At 43.2% G+C, this 15,479-nt stretch overlaps 1 protein-coding gene across 2 annotated transcripts in view; it reads left to right on the forward strand.

Annotated features, from left to right (window-relative positions):
- Window positions 1-10,675, forward strand: part of NDRG1 (N-myc downstream regulated 1) — a 79,978-nt gene extending 69,303 nt beyond the window's left edge. For both annotated transcript variants that reach the window (XM_069081302.1, XM_069081303.1), the window contains 3 exons: window positions 418-453; window positions 2,282-2,333; window positions 8,346-10,675. In XM_069081302.1, the coding sequence (XP_068937403.1) occupies window positions 418-453; window positions 2,282-2,333; window positions 8,346-8,581 (324 nt within the window). In that variant the 3' untranslated portion in view covers window positions 8,582-10,675. The remainder of the gene's footprint in view (window positions 1-417; window positions 454-2,281; window positions 2,334-8,345) is intronic.
- The last annotated feature ends 4,804 nt before the right edge of the window (window positions 10,676-15,479 follow it).

The raw sequence follows: 15,479 nt of genomic DNA on the forward strand, positions 1-15,479 counted from the left end.
TAAATACAAGGTAATTTCCAGGGGATAGAGAAGAAACCAATAAAAAGGAGAGAAATCAATAAAGGCCTCTTAAAAGAAGGTTTTGAAAGAAAATTAGATTTGAAGACAGAAGTAAAGAGGAGAGTGTGTTCCAGGTGTAAGGGATGGACTTTGCAAAGGCACAGAGGTGGGAAATGGGATACTATGTATAGACCAAGTGTAGAAGGCAAGTTTGATTGGGCAGTCAGGTCCGTGGAGGGAGAAAAGTAGTGTGGAGATAAGTTCCAATAATCTGCTGGGCAGCCACCTGATTTGAAAACCGGGAAATTCATTGATGATCCAACCTTCCTGAAAAAAATGATCGAGTACACCTACATGGTATGTGTGTAATGTTTTTATGCTGTTTTCCCTTGTAACCCAAATTTTCTTTCCTTCTAGATGGCGGACTGTGGAGGCCTGCCACAGATTTCTCAGGTAACATTTGATTACAGTTGGTTTTCCAAATAATACTTAATGCCTTGAGTGAACTTTGCAAAACTGGGAATTAGTTGCTGCTTTTGGAAGTCATCAGGCCCTTCTCTCCAGAATAGTTTTGCAACACCAGCTCTACTTACATTTCCCCCTCCTCTTCTGATTCCTACTTCCTCATTGTTGTCCAGCCCCAGCCATGGTAAATGCCCTTAGCATTTATACAACACACAAGGAGTCCCAGGAAGACCTCTGCACGGGCACAATTACCTTTCTAACTCATTTAGTCAATTTGTTTTTCATTAAGGTCATCCCCAATTTCAACTTTTCCTTTATTCCCCCTTTCCTGTCCCTTCTCCTTCCTCCCCCCCCAATCTCTCATTTCCTCCTCATCTTCCCCTTTCCTCTCTCTTCCCCTCTTTTAGTCCTCTCCTCACCTTTTTGTCTTCATCTTCCCTCTCCCCCTTTTTATTTTTCATTTTCTTTCTGCTTGTCATAGTGCCTGGAACACAAAATGCACTAAATGAGTGCATGTTGACTGGACCTTCCTTTTTTCCTGCTCAGAAATCTATTCTGATGCTTTCATTCTAAAGGTGATGAAACAACTCATAAAAATTAAGCTCCCTTCCAGCCCAGGTTCTGTGTTTCTATACTATTAATTATCCTTCACCCCATTTTTAGTTTGGATTTTCACTTTCTGAAAAAAAGAAACAAACCAAAAAACCTCACCCCAAAACACCAGCTCTCAGATCCTTTACGTAATTTATCTTACCGTTTTGGGAGATGTAGTACCTAGAAGACATTTGTCTTGCCAATCCTCAGAAGGAACAGATGGCCTTGTAAACAGAAACCTGCTTAGGTCTAAGCTGCCAGACATGTTAATACCCGCCAGTAACACACTTTGGCAAGTTCCTAATGCAGCCTCCTGAGGGTATCTCTACCTAGGAGTTAACCTTAAGCCCTCATGGGCCTGGGATAACCAGACCTGCTATTTAAAAGGAGGAAGAGATCTAATTAAATATTATCTTATATACCCTAACACCAGTACTTCTTTATAGCATTTTATTTTGTAACAAATAATTAGTGATGATGGAATTTCCCTAAATAGTTATACTGGTGTTTTCGAGGCAGAGAAGAAGGCCAGGAGGCAGGGGAATGAATTTGCTTCAGAAATCACATTTGCCCTACCATTTGAAATTCCTATGTTGAAATGTTTAGAGTAACTGGGGCAGGGTCCCCAGAGAGATGTTAAGCAGAACTGGAAGGGCCCTTACAAGTCATCTAATGTATTCTGCTTGATAGATAGAAGGATAGAACGATAGATTATTCTGTCCATTTAGAGAAACTGAGTCTCAGGGGAAATGACTTAAGCCAAGGTCCCAAAGCCAGTGAATGGCTTAATAAGAGCCATAATCATAGGTCATATAGTATTGTAGATTATATATGACTTGACCAACTAGTGTGTGGCTCAGGCAGGATATGAACGTAGGTCTTCCCCAATCCAGGTCCATTGCGCTGTTCCCGATGCCGGCTACCTCTCAGATTCTGGTAGTTGGCTGTCTATCCTAGGCCAGCCAAGCCCTCATGCATGGACTTTCAGGGTATACAACACACAGCCTTCTGTAGATCTCATTTCCTGGGCTTAGAACAGAATTTTCAGGAACTGTAAGACCCCGTCCCCTTATTTTCCCCCACTTTTACATCTTACACTACCAAGTCTGGGCCCTGGTTGTAGTGGTTCAGCAGAGGCCACAGGATGCTTAGGGTCCCTGCTTCCAGGTCAGAGAAATGACCCGACTGACCAAAGCTTTCCCTTATTTCCCCTCTCTCGCAGCCTGCCAAGCTTGCAGAGGCTTTCAAGTACTTTGTCCAGGGAATGGGATATAGTAAGTATATGCTGTGTTTGTTCCATAATGCAGAAAGAGGGTCCGAGCAGCCCTCATTCAGGATTGGGAGGAAGGGGGTGGTTCAGAGCCCAATGGGTAGAGTTCAGAAATGCCCCAGAGCAGATGGAGTTGGTTTACTTACTTCACCAAGCGATCAAGGAAGGGGAAGGCATTTGTGCAAGGGGCTGAGGGGTCGGGATCCCAGCCTCATTGGTATAGGGAAACCAGACTAGGACCTGTCCCATTAATACCATGTTTATCAAGCATTGTTGGGGCAGGAGCATCCCTGTGAGAAATCACACAGATAACGAATGTAAAGGTCTTTCCAAAGCCGTTACCTACTTGTTTTGCTTCCTTAAGCAGTAGGTCTTAGCAGAATTGGGTCATTTCTGGTACCTCCAGTCTACTTATTAAGCTGGTGTTAGGGCACTTTGATCCTACACTAAACAGTCTCAAGATGCTGTGTTCTGCCTGTAGTCAGCCTATTTTTCCCCCTATCCCTTCATTGGATGTCAGTCATTACTTCTTGCTGTGGGCTGGTAAACGAGCAACCAAGCCTGTTAGAATTGTGTGTAAAATCAGTGTGAGTAAGATAAGTTGTGTACCTCCTTTTCTGCTGGGGTGTCATTTGGTTTCATTAATCCCAGTGTTTTATTCCATCCCACTTTAGAAGACTTAGGGAGCTAGGAGTAGGTTATAACAATATGCTAATGCCCCATATATAAAAACAGGCTATTTGTGGGCCACATAGAATTGGCTCAGTCCCTAGGGGCCAGATGGGCCACAATTAAGCAAATAACAGCATACATTTATATGAGCATGTTGTAGTTTACAGCAGTGCTGTGAGGGGTGAAATAGAAATATTATCTCCACATCCAAGGTTACACAGGCAGCAGGGGCTGAGAGAGGTCTTCTGATAGCAAATCCTAGGGCATCATTCCTGCCTAATGTTCCTTTCCAAGTGAATCAATCCATCCATTTATTTTATTTAGCTGATAACTCAGAATTTCTTTATTTAAAATAAGTATTTAATGTTTTTTCAGATTACATGTAAATAATTTTTAATATTTGATTTTTAAAACGTTGAATTCCAGATTCTCTTCCTCTTCTTCTCCCCTCTCCTTGAGAAGGGAGGCAATATGATATGGATTATAAACTCGCATTTCTATAGCACTTTTTGCTGTTTGTGAAAAAAGATGCTTCTAGAACCCAATAACCCTATGAAGCAGATAATACAAATATTATCTGTACTCTTGTGGTTGAGGAAAGGATAGTTTAAAAATGTCAAGTGAATTTACCTGTGGCCTGAGAACCAGGCCTTGAACCCTTTCTGCTTCTCCATCCAGTCCGTCCTTCCAACACATCTCACTACCATGCCATATCTATTTAATACATTCTGTCCTGTGTCCCATTTATCTGGTGGCACCATAGTACACAGAGGGTCAGACCTAGAGTAAAGAAGACTTATCTTCCCAAGTTAAAATCCAGCCTCAGACACTTAACTAGGTGTGTGACTCTAGGCAAGTCACTTAATCCTTTGCCTCAGTGTCTTCCTCTGTAAAATGAGCTGGAGAAGGACATAGCAAACCAATCCAGCATCTTTGATGATTGAACAACAGCAAAAGCCTAAATACCGGCTGACCTCTCCAGGAGGGAGGAATCAGACTCGTGAATTATATGTTGGCTTGGGTTTCTTCTCTCAGGGGTAAGTGTTTCAGACTGACTGTTTGGCTTCAAGCCCTGACTTCATGAAAATGTTTAGTTCTCTGGTGTAAAGTGCCGGAAAGAATATAAAAAAAGCTGTCAAGTGCTGTATAATTAGAATCTCTGATTATTTACTTCTGACCTATAATCAGGCAGAAGGCCTTAGTTCAACTATTTGATTTTAAAGTAAGACTATAAACAGGAGCAAAATGTATGAATTTGCCACTCTGTCTCCCATGCTGAGACTAAAGTTTGTTCCTCAGCCAGGACAAACACACACATGGCCCAGTTCTGAAATGTGGGCTCGTGCCCAAGACAGATGCTGTGACTTCCTGCATTCTTTGTTTAGGACCGTGGCAGTGGCAGCCAGTCATGGGCCACATTCTCTAGAACCTTTTGATGAAAGGGACCCCAGAGGTCAACTAGTTCAACCCCCCTCCTCCTCTGAGATGCTGGAAAGATACCACTTGGGCATTTGTTTATTGCAGCAAATTGGTCCTTGGGACACCTTTTGTTGGAATTTGTCAGGGAAGAGAGGAGAGCTTATTGATGGAGTGGGAAGATCAAGGGAAGGTGTGATTTTTTTTTTTTTGGTGGATAGAGGATATTTGAGCCTTTAGATCAGACTGCCTTATATTCTGTCTCCCTTATATTCCATCTATCCTGTAAGTTCTTTGAGGGAAAAGAATGCATTATAGTTTGTATCTGTAGAGGATTTTGCATAGCTTTAGGAAAGCTTCAGGAGTCATTTAACACAGTGCCTGTCTCACAGACAAGAAACATGAAGGCCAGAGAAACCAAGTGACTTCTCCCCAGAGTTACACACTCTGAATGGCAGAGCTGGGATTAGAATCCCTGTCACCTGACTCCCAAGGATGACATTCTTGCCATTGTCTTAGCACTGCCTCCCATACGTGGAAGGTGGGAAAGGGAGGCGATAAGGCCCCTACAGGCCAGGCACTGTGCTCCGCACTTTGCAAACATGATTTCATTTGATCCTTACAGTCTTGTGAGGTGTTGGTGTCATGGTTATCCCCTTTGTGCAGTTGATGAGACTGAGGCAGGTAGCAGTGAAGTGACTTGCCCAGGGTCACACAGCTAAGTCTGAAGGTGGATTTGAACTAGGGTCTCCTTGACCCACTGCACCATCTGTCTGCCTCCAATAAACATCTAATGAAGGAAGGAAGGAATTTGTATATATTCACTCATGCTCTTATATTATTTTAAATGTGTGTGTATGTGTGCACATGTGTGATCACACACGATTGTGTGTGCATGCATCTGTGTGTGTATGTATGTATGCAGGTGTCCCAAAAGTCTTAGTACAGTTTAAGTACTGGTTTAAACTTTATTTATTTGCTTTTTGGAGGGCAATTGGGGTTAAGTGACTTGCCCAAGGTCACATGGCTAGTTTTGTGTTAAGTGTCTGAGACTGGATTTGAACTCACGCTCTCCTGACTCTAGGGCCAATGCTCTATTCACTGCACCACCTAGCTACCCTGGTTTAAGCTTTATAAGCTTAAAGGTTTGGGAATGCCTTGTATATACTAGCTGTCATTTATGTAGCGCCTTAAGGTTTGCTTTGACAATGGATAGCTGCTGTTTACATAGTACTTCAGGGTCTGCAGGGTGTTCTGTTCCCTCGGTCCTCTCAACAGTCTGGCATGGTAGGTGCCATTGTCATCCTTCCTGCCCTTTTCTCCTGGCCCCCTATTATAAGCTGCATGCGCGCGCGCACGCACACACACGAGGATCCCCACTGTGCAGTGTCCCTTCCCCCATTCCCTAAAGGTTGCACATGCATTGTTTATTCTCCTCTCTGTGACCCAGGCTCTTTGTCCCGTGGTACCACCTCCCAGAGGTGCGTTTCTGTCTCTCCTGTCACCCCCTGAACCTTTTGAGCTCGGTGTTGAAACCCCAAATAGCACTTGCTTGCAAATGAGGTAACCAGAGAGACGCATCAAGTCTCTCCCATTTGTTTGCCTTCCAGCGCGTGAATCAGGGCTGATTTGTCTTGGAACTGGTGTCGAGTGTAGGCTTTCCTTTTCCTTCCCCACAACGCCATATGTATACTCTTGGTTGGAGAGGAGTAGGGAAAGCCGAGTCAGGCACTTACAAAGCATCAGAGTCCAGGTTCCACATTTCAGATGGAGACAAAGGACAGGCAAGACCCCTGGAACCCTACTTACTCATACTTTGTTACATGATCCCAAGGGGCTGGGCTCTGGCCGGGTGGGGCCAGGGCACCGAGCTAAGCAGCCGCTCTCACTATGGTGTGCCCACAAGGACGGCAGGACGTGTCCCCGTTATGCAGCGCATGGTGCCGCCAAATGCCTGTGCATGAGATTGATTGTATTTGTTTATTACTTCATCAAACGCTGGGCACCTACCATGTACCCAGGCTGTTTGACTATTAGTCACAGTGAGGGACTTCCTGGAGGGATGGGAAGGGTGCAGAGAAGGTCTAGGTTAAGAGCCTGTGTCCTTGGAGATAAAGAAAGGCAGAAGACAGTAGGAGTGCACAGGCTAAAGAAGTTATTGGCAAACTAATATCCACAAACACGCTGTGTACAGAATAAATAGGAGATAATTAACAGGAAAGATATTAAGAGGGATTGGAAGAGGCTTTCTGTAGAAGGTGAGGTTTTAGCTGGCACTTGGAGGAAGAGCATTCTAGTCCTAAGACACAGCCAGAGAAACTGTCCAGAGCCAAGAAATAGAGTGTCTTGTTCAGGGAATTGCAAAGAGACTTGTGTCACTGAATCAGAGAGTATGTGAGGGAGGATATGAGAGAAAAAGACTAGAAAGGGAGGGGGAAATGGCAACGGTGGCTCATCCAGGCTTTGAACACCAAACAGGGTTCTATATTTGCTTCTGGAAGCAGTAGGGAGCCCTTGGAGTTTTTATAGACTAGAGAAGTGACCATTACCAGATTTGTTCTTTAGTGGAATCCCTTCAGTGACTGAATGGATGGATTGGAGTGGACAGAGACTTGGCAGGTAGACCCATCAGCAGGTTGTGACAGTAGTCCAGGCATGAGGTGATAAGGGTGGAGGCAGAAAAGAGGAGAAAATGTAGGTGAGAGATGTCACAAAGTAAAATCAGTAGGCCTTGGCAACAGATTGGGTATGATGGGAGAAGAAAGAAGACAAGAATGACACCCACCTTTTGAGTCTGGGGGCTTGGGAGCACTCTGCTGTCCTTAACAGGGAACATTTTGGACCTGCTTAATCTAAATTGTCTACTCAACATTCCATTCAAGATGTCTTATAGTCATCTGGAGATCAGCAGAGAAGTCAAGACTGGATTAGACTAGATTGAAGAATCATCAGCCTAGAGATGATGGTTAAATCCATGGGAGCAGATGAGATCACCAGGTTCTGGGAGCCATGGTTTCAGAAAAGCATTTTTAAGTGACAGTATTAAGGATGGTGGAAGGTCATTGTGGTCCATATCCTATGAGTTCAATGAAAAGAACTAGGTAGGTTTAGCTTGGGGAAGAAAAAATTTAGGAGGACCATTACAGCTTTGTTCACATATTGGAAGGGTTCTGTCTTGGAGGTGGGATTAGACTTGTTTCATTTGAGAAAACCAGAAAAGGGTGGGGTGGGAGGTGCAAAGTGTAGAAGCAATGTTGGAAAAACCTTGCTAATCTTTAGAGTCGTCCGGGAGTGGAGGAGTCAGTCTTAAGAGATGATCTGGTCTCTTCTTGAGAGGTGTTTAAGCAGACACTGAACATTCTGGTATTTTGTTGTGGAGATTCATTTCAAGATGGCTTCCACTTTACAGGAGGTCCAAATTTTTCAAATTTGTGATTCTGGGTCCCAAAGATTTTATGCCATTATTTAAAGGTGTTTTGCACTATGGAATTCTTTTCTTTTTAAATGACATAGGACCTCACAGAATGTTAGAGTTGATTTCTGTAAAATGAAGGGGATTTAGAGTAGTCAGATTAAGCTGACTCCCAGAGAGATTTAACCAGTAATTGTGAATGGTAATTCAGCTTCCCCCAAGCCTCTGGTTTCTTCTCATCTGTAAAATTAAGGTCTTGGGCTCTGTGACCTCTGAGGTTCCTTTGAGTTCCAGACCTATGGTCTTCAGATTCTTTGTGATGGTATGGCTTTTCAAACCTAGATTGACTGAAAGAAAAGATGATAAACCTGGGGAGTCAAGATTTGGATTCTGGCTATGTAGTTAAATAGCCATGTTACCTCTTTTCATGACTCTCTGGTGTTTCATTTGCAAGATGGGGAGCTGGACTAGAGGGACCTTCTGTGAATGTCTCATCACTTTATTTTCTCTTCTCAGTGCCTTCTGCCAGCATGACCCGCCTCATGAGGTCCCGCACAGCCTCTGGCTCCAGTGTCACCTCCTTGGAAGGCAACCGCAGCCGCTCCCACACCAGTGAGGGCACCCGCAGCCGCTCCCACACCAGCGAGGGTACCCGCAGCCGCTCCCACACAGACACCCGCCTCGAGATCACTCCCAACTCCGGGAGCACCGGGGACAGTGCTGGGCTCAAGTCCATGGAAGTCTCCTGTTAGACAGGGACCCCTGGGAGCCCATTATCTCCCTTTCCTGGCTCTGGTTTGAACTGTTTAAGTAGCTGCCTCCTTTCCCTCCTCCCCCCGCCCCACGTCCCACCCCCCTTATATCACACTGCACATAACTTGGTATTAATCCAAAGCTTATTTTTTAAGAGTGAGCTCTGGTGAGAACAAAGTGAGTGAATTGAGGAAGAGTCTTTTTGATGTTGGGGGGGGGTTGGAGTGTGGAAAGATAGGGGGACCAGTCCAAAGCAAGCATCCAGAGATGGGTCTCTTGATTAAATTGTTCACAAAATTCTGGTTGCTGCTGTCTTCTCTCACTCACATCAGACTTGAAAGAGGCATTTTGCCCCCCAAAAGAGATATGAGAAGAGAAAAACTTGTGTTGAAAAAAAAATAAACCCTCAGGCTGGCCTGATTAATGAAAGTCACATAGGCCTTTGGTCAGCGGTACAGCCGATTTACTAACTTGTGTTTCTCTGCAGCAAAAGGAAAAACTGACCCAGTTTGTAATACAGGCAACACTATTTGGATGTAAGGAGGGAGCGTCCAATGCATTGTGGGTGGCTTTTTTTTTTTAACGAGGGGAAATGGTGAAGCTCACATTTACGCTGGTGGGTTTTTGTTGTTTTTTTTTTTTTTTTTTGCGAACTCAAACTATCATAATTGTAGATACTTTAAAATTACATTGTGCATTTATACGTCTTTTAATTTTGAAGCATAAAAACCCATCTTCTTCTTGACCATTAACATTCAATTAAAATAGCCAATGTAAACATGAGGCTTTAAACACAATGAAATTTATTGATGGGCTTCTGATATTTCATGTGTTGTGAGATTTCAGCCTTGCCATACCTCTCCTTAAAACGTGGTGAGGAACCTTTTTTTTTTTCCCCCTTTGATTCTTACTTTATTTAAAAGGAATTTTCCTTCCTTGGCAATTTCACAGGGAAGAGTTTCATCCCATAGGCTGAGAACCCAGCTTCTCCTCCCTGGTCCTCAGTTTCCTCATCTATGAAATAATGATCCCTAAGGTACCTTCCAGCTCTGCTCATTGTTTTAATATCCCGTCTTCTAAGCCCCTTCCAGCTTGAACAAGTCTGTTGTTCTCTGTTCTAAGGTATTTTCTAGCTTTTGACAGTGTTCCATGCTTTCAGAACTAAAGACCTTCCAGCTTGAATATCACTGATTCTACAGTTTTAATTTCATTTATGTGAATAATGGAGAAGAGAGTCGCAGTAGTACTCAAACTCTCTGGGGCCTGTTATCTAACCATACCCAAAAGATGGGGTACAGGGCCGGGTGTGGAAGAGAAGGGCTTGTCGGATTTTCCAGAACATTGAATGGAAGGCAGCCCTCTGCAGTTCCTTGAAGGAAAGGAATATTGTATTCTAACATTAACTTGGCTAAAGAGACCAACATCCCCATCCCTTGTCCACCTCTCCCCCCAAAATAATAACACTCTGGAATCTTAAATCCTGAAATGAATTTGCCTCTCAATTCTGTTCTAAAGAATAAGTCTTAGAATGATGACATGGCCTTTAAAAAAATATAGCTGTGAATTTTGACTTTGGCATAAGTTGTTACTTGTTTAGAACCATTTCCCGAAGGGAGGGTTTTTGGTCCAGTGGTCGATGGAGAGAACCCATAGGGGTTTGGGGGGGGGGGGGGGGGTGGTAATGGGAGCTGGTAAGATGTAAGAATTCTGGAACTCCTATATTTTTCTTCCACCCTCTACATTCCTCCACCTTTTTGGAGAAAGCATTGTTAAAGCAACCAATTATGATGGGGTTTTTTTTTTTTGTGTGTGTGTGTGTGTGTGTGGCTTTAGCTAATTAATGAATTTTCCTGTTGGAAGGATGTTAATTGCAAATCAACCTTTGGGAGGATGACTGGCCTGGGGTGATGTCATTTGACTTGCTGGGAGCCTCTGTCTTTGAGGGCTTTACACAGTCCTTGCCAGAAGAGTTGGTGGGGGAGGCAGGAGTGGCTGAGAACCAGAGGGGACAATGTGGTGTCAAGTCTTGCCAAAAAGGTTTCTTAATGAGATATTTGTATTTATTTCCAGACCAATAAATTTGTAACTTTGCAGTTCCTTGTGTCTTTATCTTTGCCTTATACATTGGGTCTTTGTGGAGTGAACAGACCACAGATACTGAGCTACTAATAATAGTTTTCATGCTTTATAGTAATTGACAGTTTATGGGTAACCTATACATTTTCTCTCTTGTTCCACAAAATACCTCTTTTGGAATTACAGAAGGAAGGGTGGTGGTGTTGCTTAAGTTTATTGAACAAGGAAAAAAGGGGATCAGAGAGGTTCTCCAGTCCCAGGTTATATAGGCCCAGCATTCTTGCATAAAATGTTTCCTTACATTCCCCCCCACCCCTAGTATTCCTTAGTTAGACATAAGGCTTAAAATGTAAATAGCTCTTGAGAGCAGAAACCCTTATTAAGGGTGTGTGACTATCTTGTTCTGAGTCTAGGCAAAGCAAAATTTGTGGCCACACACATACATATAAATATGTATGCTTATATATATTCGGATATATACATACAACAATCACATGCATAGACATATGAATGTCTATATCCAGCTTTGTAACTGGAACAATTTATATATTACAGATTGAAAAAGATAACAGCATATGCAGGTGTTCCACAGATTTATATAAATCAGATTGGGGAAATGAGTGACTTTATGTAGGATCAATATGCTAGAAGTCCTTTGTTATAGTTGGGGAAAAGGAAAGTTCTAGATACTTCAGAGGATAACCATGAAGAAAAGGGGGGTAAAGTAGCAGATTTGGGGGTTCAAAAGAATTTTTGCCCACCTCCCACATGGGTGGCCATGTCTGTTCTTTAGATATGAATTCCCCTAAATATGAATGAAATCCAAGTTGGGAGGGGTCTCAGATTGCCTGCTACAACATGACTGACGGTTTAGTGTCAAGTGTTGGAAAACTCCACTGCTTGCAACTTTTGTTCCCCTTTGGGACATCTCCAGAGATCTGCCTTGTACCAAGCCAAAGCTTGTCTCCCTATACATTTCCACACATTGTTCATGTTCTGCCTTGTGAGGACCAACAGATCTTAAGTTTCATCTGTTTGGTGGTCTTTTATGTGAAAGGGGTCCAGGACACAGAAAATTAGGCATTCCTGTGTTAGAAGGTGTCAGGAGGATGTGTGTTTTAACAGTAGCATGGAATACTGGAGTAAATACGCGTCTTGGCCACAGGGCAAGGGTTATGGGAGGTGGAAATAACGTTTTACAGGGGATTGTAGAATTTAAGGTGGGAGAGATCTTAGGAAGCCAACTCCCTCAACTTACAGGTAAGGAAACTGAGGTGTAGAGTGACAGTGACTGACTCTTAGCACCTGACATTCCCAACAAGTTCATACATTCTGATGTAGCATGAATGCCAGGTAAGTCTTCATCCCACGAACTACATTCAAAGGCACAGAACACTGGCCAAAAATCTAGATGGTGGGACTCTAGGGTACTAGGAGCTAGTAGTCCGAATGTTTTGGAAGCTCCAGTTCCTTCACAAATAGAGGCTGAGGCCAAAGACCCATTTCATGGAGCTCCATGTTGGCCTCAGCAAGAAAACCACCCAAGACCTTTCCTCTTAAAATGTTAACTTGATGGATGCCATCAGTAAAGGGGTCAAATTGAGAGTGAGCAGCTAAAGAAAATGGCGGCTGATGTCATTTTGAAGTCACTTAGGTTCTGATGACCGAGCTAGTTGAAAAAGCTTTTCTTCACACTGTTTATTTAGCAGGATAGAGCCTTTACAGAATAATCCCTCCAGTGAGCTTCTATTACTCTGTTCTGGAAATATGATCATTAGCCTCATTCCTGGGGAAGGCGCTTCATCGGAGGTAAAAAGATACATGTTCCAAAACACTTAGAAGGAAGGAAGGAGGTTGGATTAGGAAGCACCTGAAGTCCCCCCAGTCAACTTTGTTAGTTTTTAACGGGGGAGGCAGCTGGAAGGCTTGAGGTTCCAAGTATCATCTCCACTTAGTAGACCTTGGCTGAGCTTGAACTACCATGAGAAGACCAGGGCTTTGACTTAGGGTGCTGACATGGATGGTGTCCTTCCCCCCACACCATAGCAGTTGCAGTGGTAGAATAGGGCTTGCTGGGAGAAAAGGGATTGAAATTAGGGGCAAGAATTCAAGGCATTAAGGGAGGCAGGGAGAGGTTCTGGCCCAAGGAATGGCATATTTTGGCAGTGCCCCATCTACTGTTAGAAACCCTGGACTGCCATTCCATTTCATTCCTTCCAAGAGACTGGAACAGAAAGGGCATCCCTCTGGCATTGCAGTTGTACCTGGCAGTCGACTTGGATCTCTATAAACCTAGAGCAGAGGAGTGGATTCTAGACCAAACTAGAGAGGAGTTAGTGGATAGGACGGATTGCCCTGTCAATTCTCCCAGTAGCAGCGAGATCCTCTGGGGGTGTGATGGCAACCTGTAGCACTCCCCTGCCCCACCTAGGTCTCTGCAGAATGTTTGCCAACCTCAGAGAGTTCCTAAATCCACAATTTTTGCCCTTTATTCTTTTCTCCCATCTATCACTGGGAGCTAGTGTTCTAGAACTATACAAGGAGGGGAGGGAGCAGACTCAATTCATTGATTTCGTTGCCACTTTCTATCTGAAAGCATATTTACAATGTCATTATACTGGCATTAGAGTTACCCTATTGTGCTTTCAAAAAGAAAAAGGAAGTCAGGTGACCCTTAAAAAGTAAATTGCTCAAACCTATCAAATGAGGTTGGTTGTCAGTGAATGAGAAGACCTCTGAAGCAAGGATGAGGGTTTCAGAGCAAAGATTTTTACTATTTTTAAAAATAGTCGCTTAAAGAAATAAGTACCTTCAGTCATAGGTTTCTTTATTTTAAGTTTGCTGATTGAACTCTCAGTTACAATAACTGTGGCCAAAAAAAAATCAAAGAAAAAGATGGCACGCAATAGCTGTCATTTCCACTTACCTCTATTTTTGACCCTTAGAATTGGTGAATAGAGGAGCTGGTTTCTGAAAAAGAATGACCTGCATCTGACACATACCGTGGTGTGACTGTGCAAATCATTTCGTGTCATGAAATTCTCTAAGATGATAAATTATAGTGAAGGTGACTTGATAGAGGGAGAACCATGAAAGGATTTTTTCTATGAAGTTTGGATTCAGTCAGAGGGCTGCACTTGAGGACCTAGAGAGCCACATATGGCCTCCACACCCATCTTATACCTATACCGATGAAATTACTGGCTACCTCTCCCTTAAGTACCTTACCTCTAGAAGTACTGAGGAGGAGAAAGTAGATTACTCCTGCACAGATCAGCATTTAGGGGGATCTACACTGACTGTGTGCTGGTAGAGGCAATAGCCACTTAGTGTCCAAAATATCTAATAACAATATACAAACGTAAATATATAATAAAATATATAGTAACATTTATTTATATAATGCTTTAAGGTTTGCAAAACACTATAATATAGATTATTTAATTTGATCCTCACAATGCTACTCTTATCCTCATTTTACAAATGGGGAAACTAAAGCTCAGGGAGACTAAGATATCTGCCCAGGGATATCTAAGACAGAATTTGAACTCAGATCTTGATTCCACCTCTAACATTCTATCCACTGTACCAATTACCTGTTTAATTAACTTACTTCGAGTCTGTAAGATTGCAAAAAGCAGGGCTCCCAACCAGAGTGCAGAAAATACTTAGTATGCTTAGTCAACTGTCAGGAGTGATTGAAATGTAAGTACTTGTTAGTAATAAGCACCCCCACCCCCACCTCTAGCCGTTTTTTTTTTTTCTGTAGTGCAGCAATAGGTTGTATCAGAGTGTTATTCAGTGGGATCTTGTTTCTGCTAAATCAGAGAACATTTGTTTCTCCCAGCTGATAAGGGGTTTAATTCCCCACCCCCACCTCTTAGTTTCAGATGGTTAGGTTGTTGAGGGATGGAGGGAAAAGGAGGAACCAGCAGAGGTATTAAACCGGTATTTGCATGGAGCAGGTCAGCCAAGGGTAGAGGTGTGGAAATCAGGTTTTATTGGAAGCTGAGGTACACCATTTTTACCGGCTCAGTCCCCTTTTCCCACCTTTCTTTCTTGGTGGGTATTTGTGTTTCCCATCTTGTAACAGCTGTTTCTCTGGGCTGGGTCCGCTTTTACAAATCCTTTCTATGAGCTAAATACAGGATTTATGTTGGACCCCACTGATTAAACCAAGATTTAAGCAGAGGACAGACAGCAAGGGTTTTAGGGGAAGTATCCAACACTGTGTTCACTCTCTTCAGGCCCTCCTCCTCCCTTCTCTTTAGGGCCTCCCTTAGTAACCTATTTAATTATTAATAGAATGTTTGAATTGGAAGAGACCTAGAACTACAGGGATCTTGATAATATAGATGGCTAGAGCTGAAAAATCTAGAATGTTAGTGATAAAAGAGACCTTAAAAATCAATGTTAGACAAGTCACTTAACCTCTGTGTGACTCAGTTTTATCACCTGTAAAACAGGGATAATAATAGCACGTACCTCCCAGGGTTACTGTGAGAATCAAATGAGATAATATATTAAAGTGCTTTGCAAACCTTAAAGGGATGTGTAGATGCTTCTGCTTCTCCTTTTCCTCCTTCTCTCCCCCTCTGGCCCCTCCCTCTTTTCTTTTTCTCCCTTCTTCCTCCCCCCCTTCCCCCTCCCTTTCTTCTTCCTCCTCCTTTTCATCCTCCCCTCCCCCTCTTCTTTTTTCCTTCCCCTTCATCCCCTCTCCCTTTTGTTCTTCCTCCTCCTCCTTCCCTTTCCCTTTCCCCCTCCTCCTCTTCTTCCCTCTCAGCCTCCTCCTCCTCCTCCTTCTCCTCCTCCTCCTCCTCC

The sequence above is a fragment of the Petaurus breviceps genome, unplaced genomic scaffold (assembly GCF_028583685.1).
Source record: "Petaurus breviceps papuanus isolate PSGF00001 unplaced genomic scaffold, PetGlider_PUasm1.0 98, whole genome shotgun sequence".
Lineage (NCBI taxonomy): Eukaryota > Metazoa > Chordata > Mammalia > Diprotodontia > Petauridae > Petaurus > Petaurus breviceps.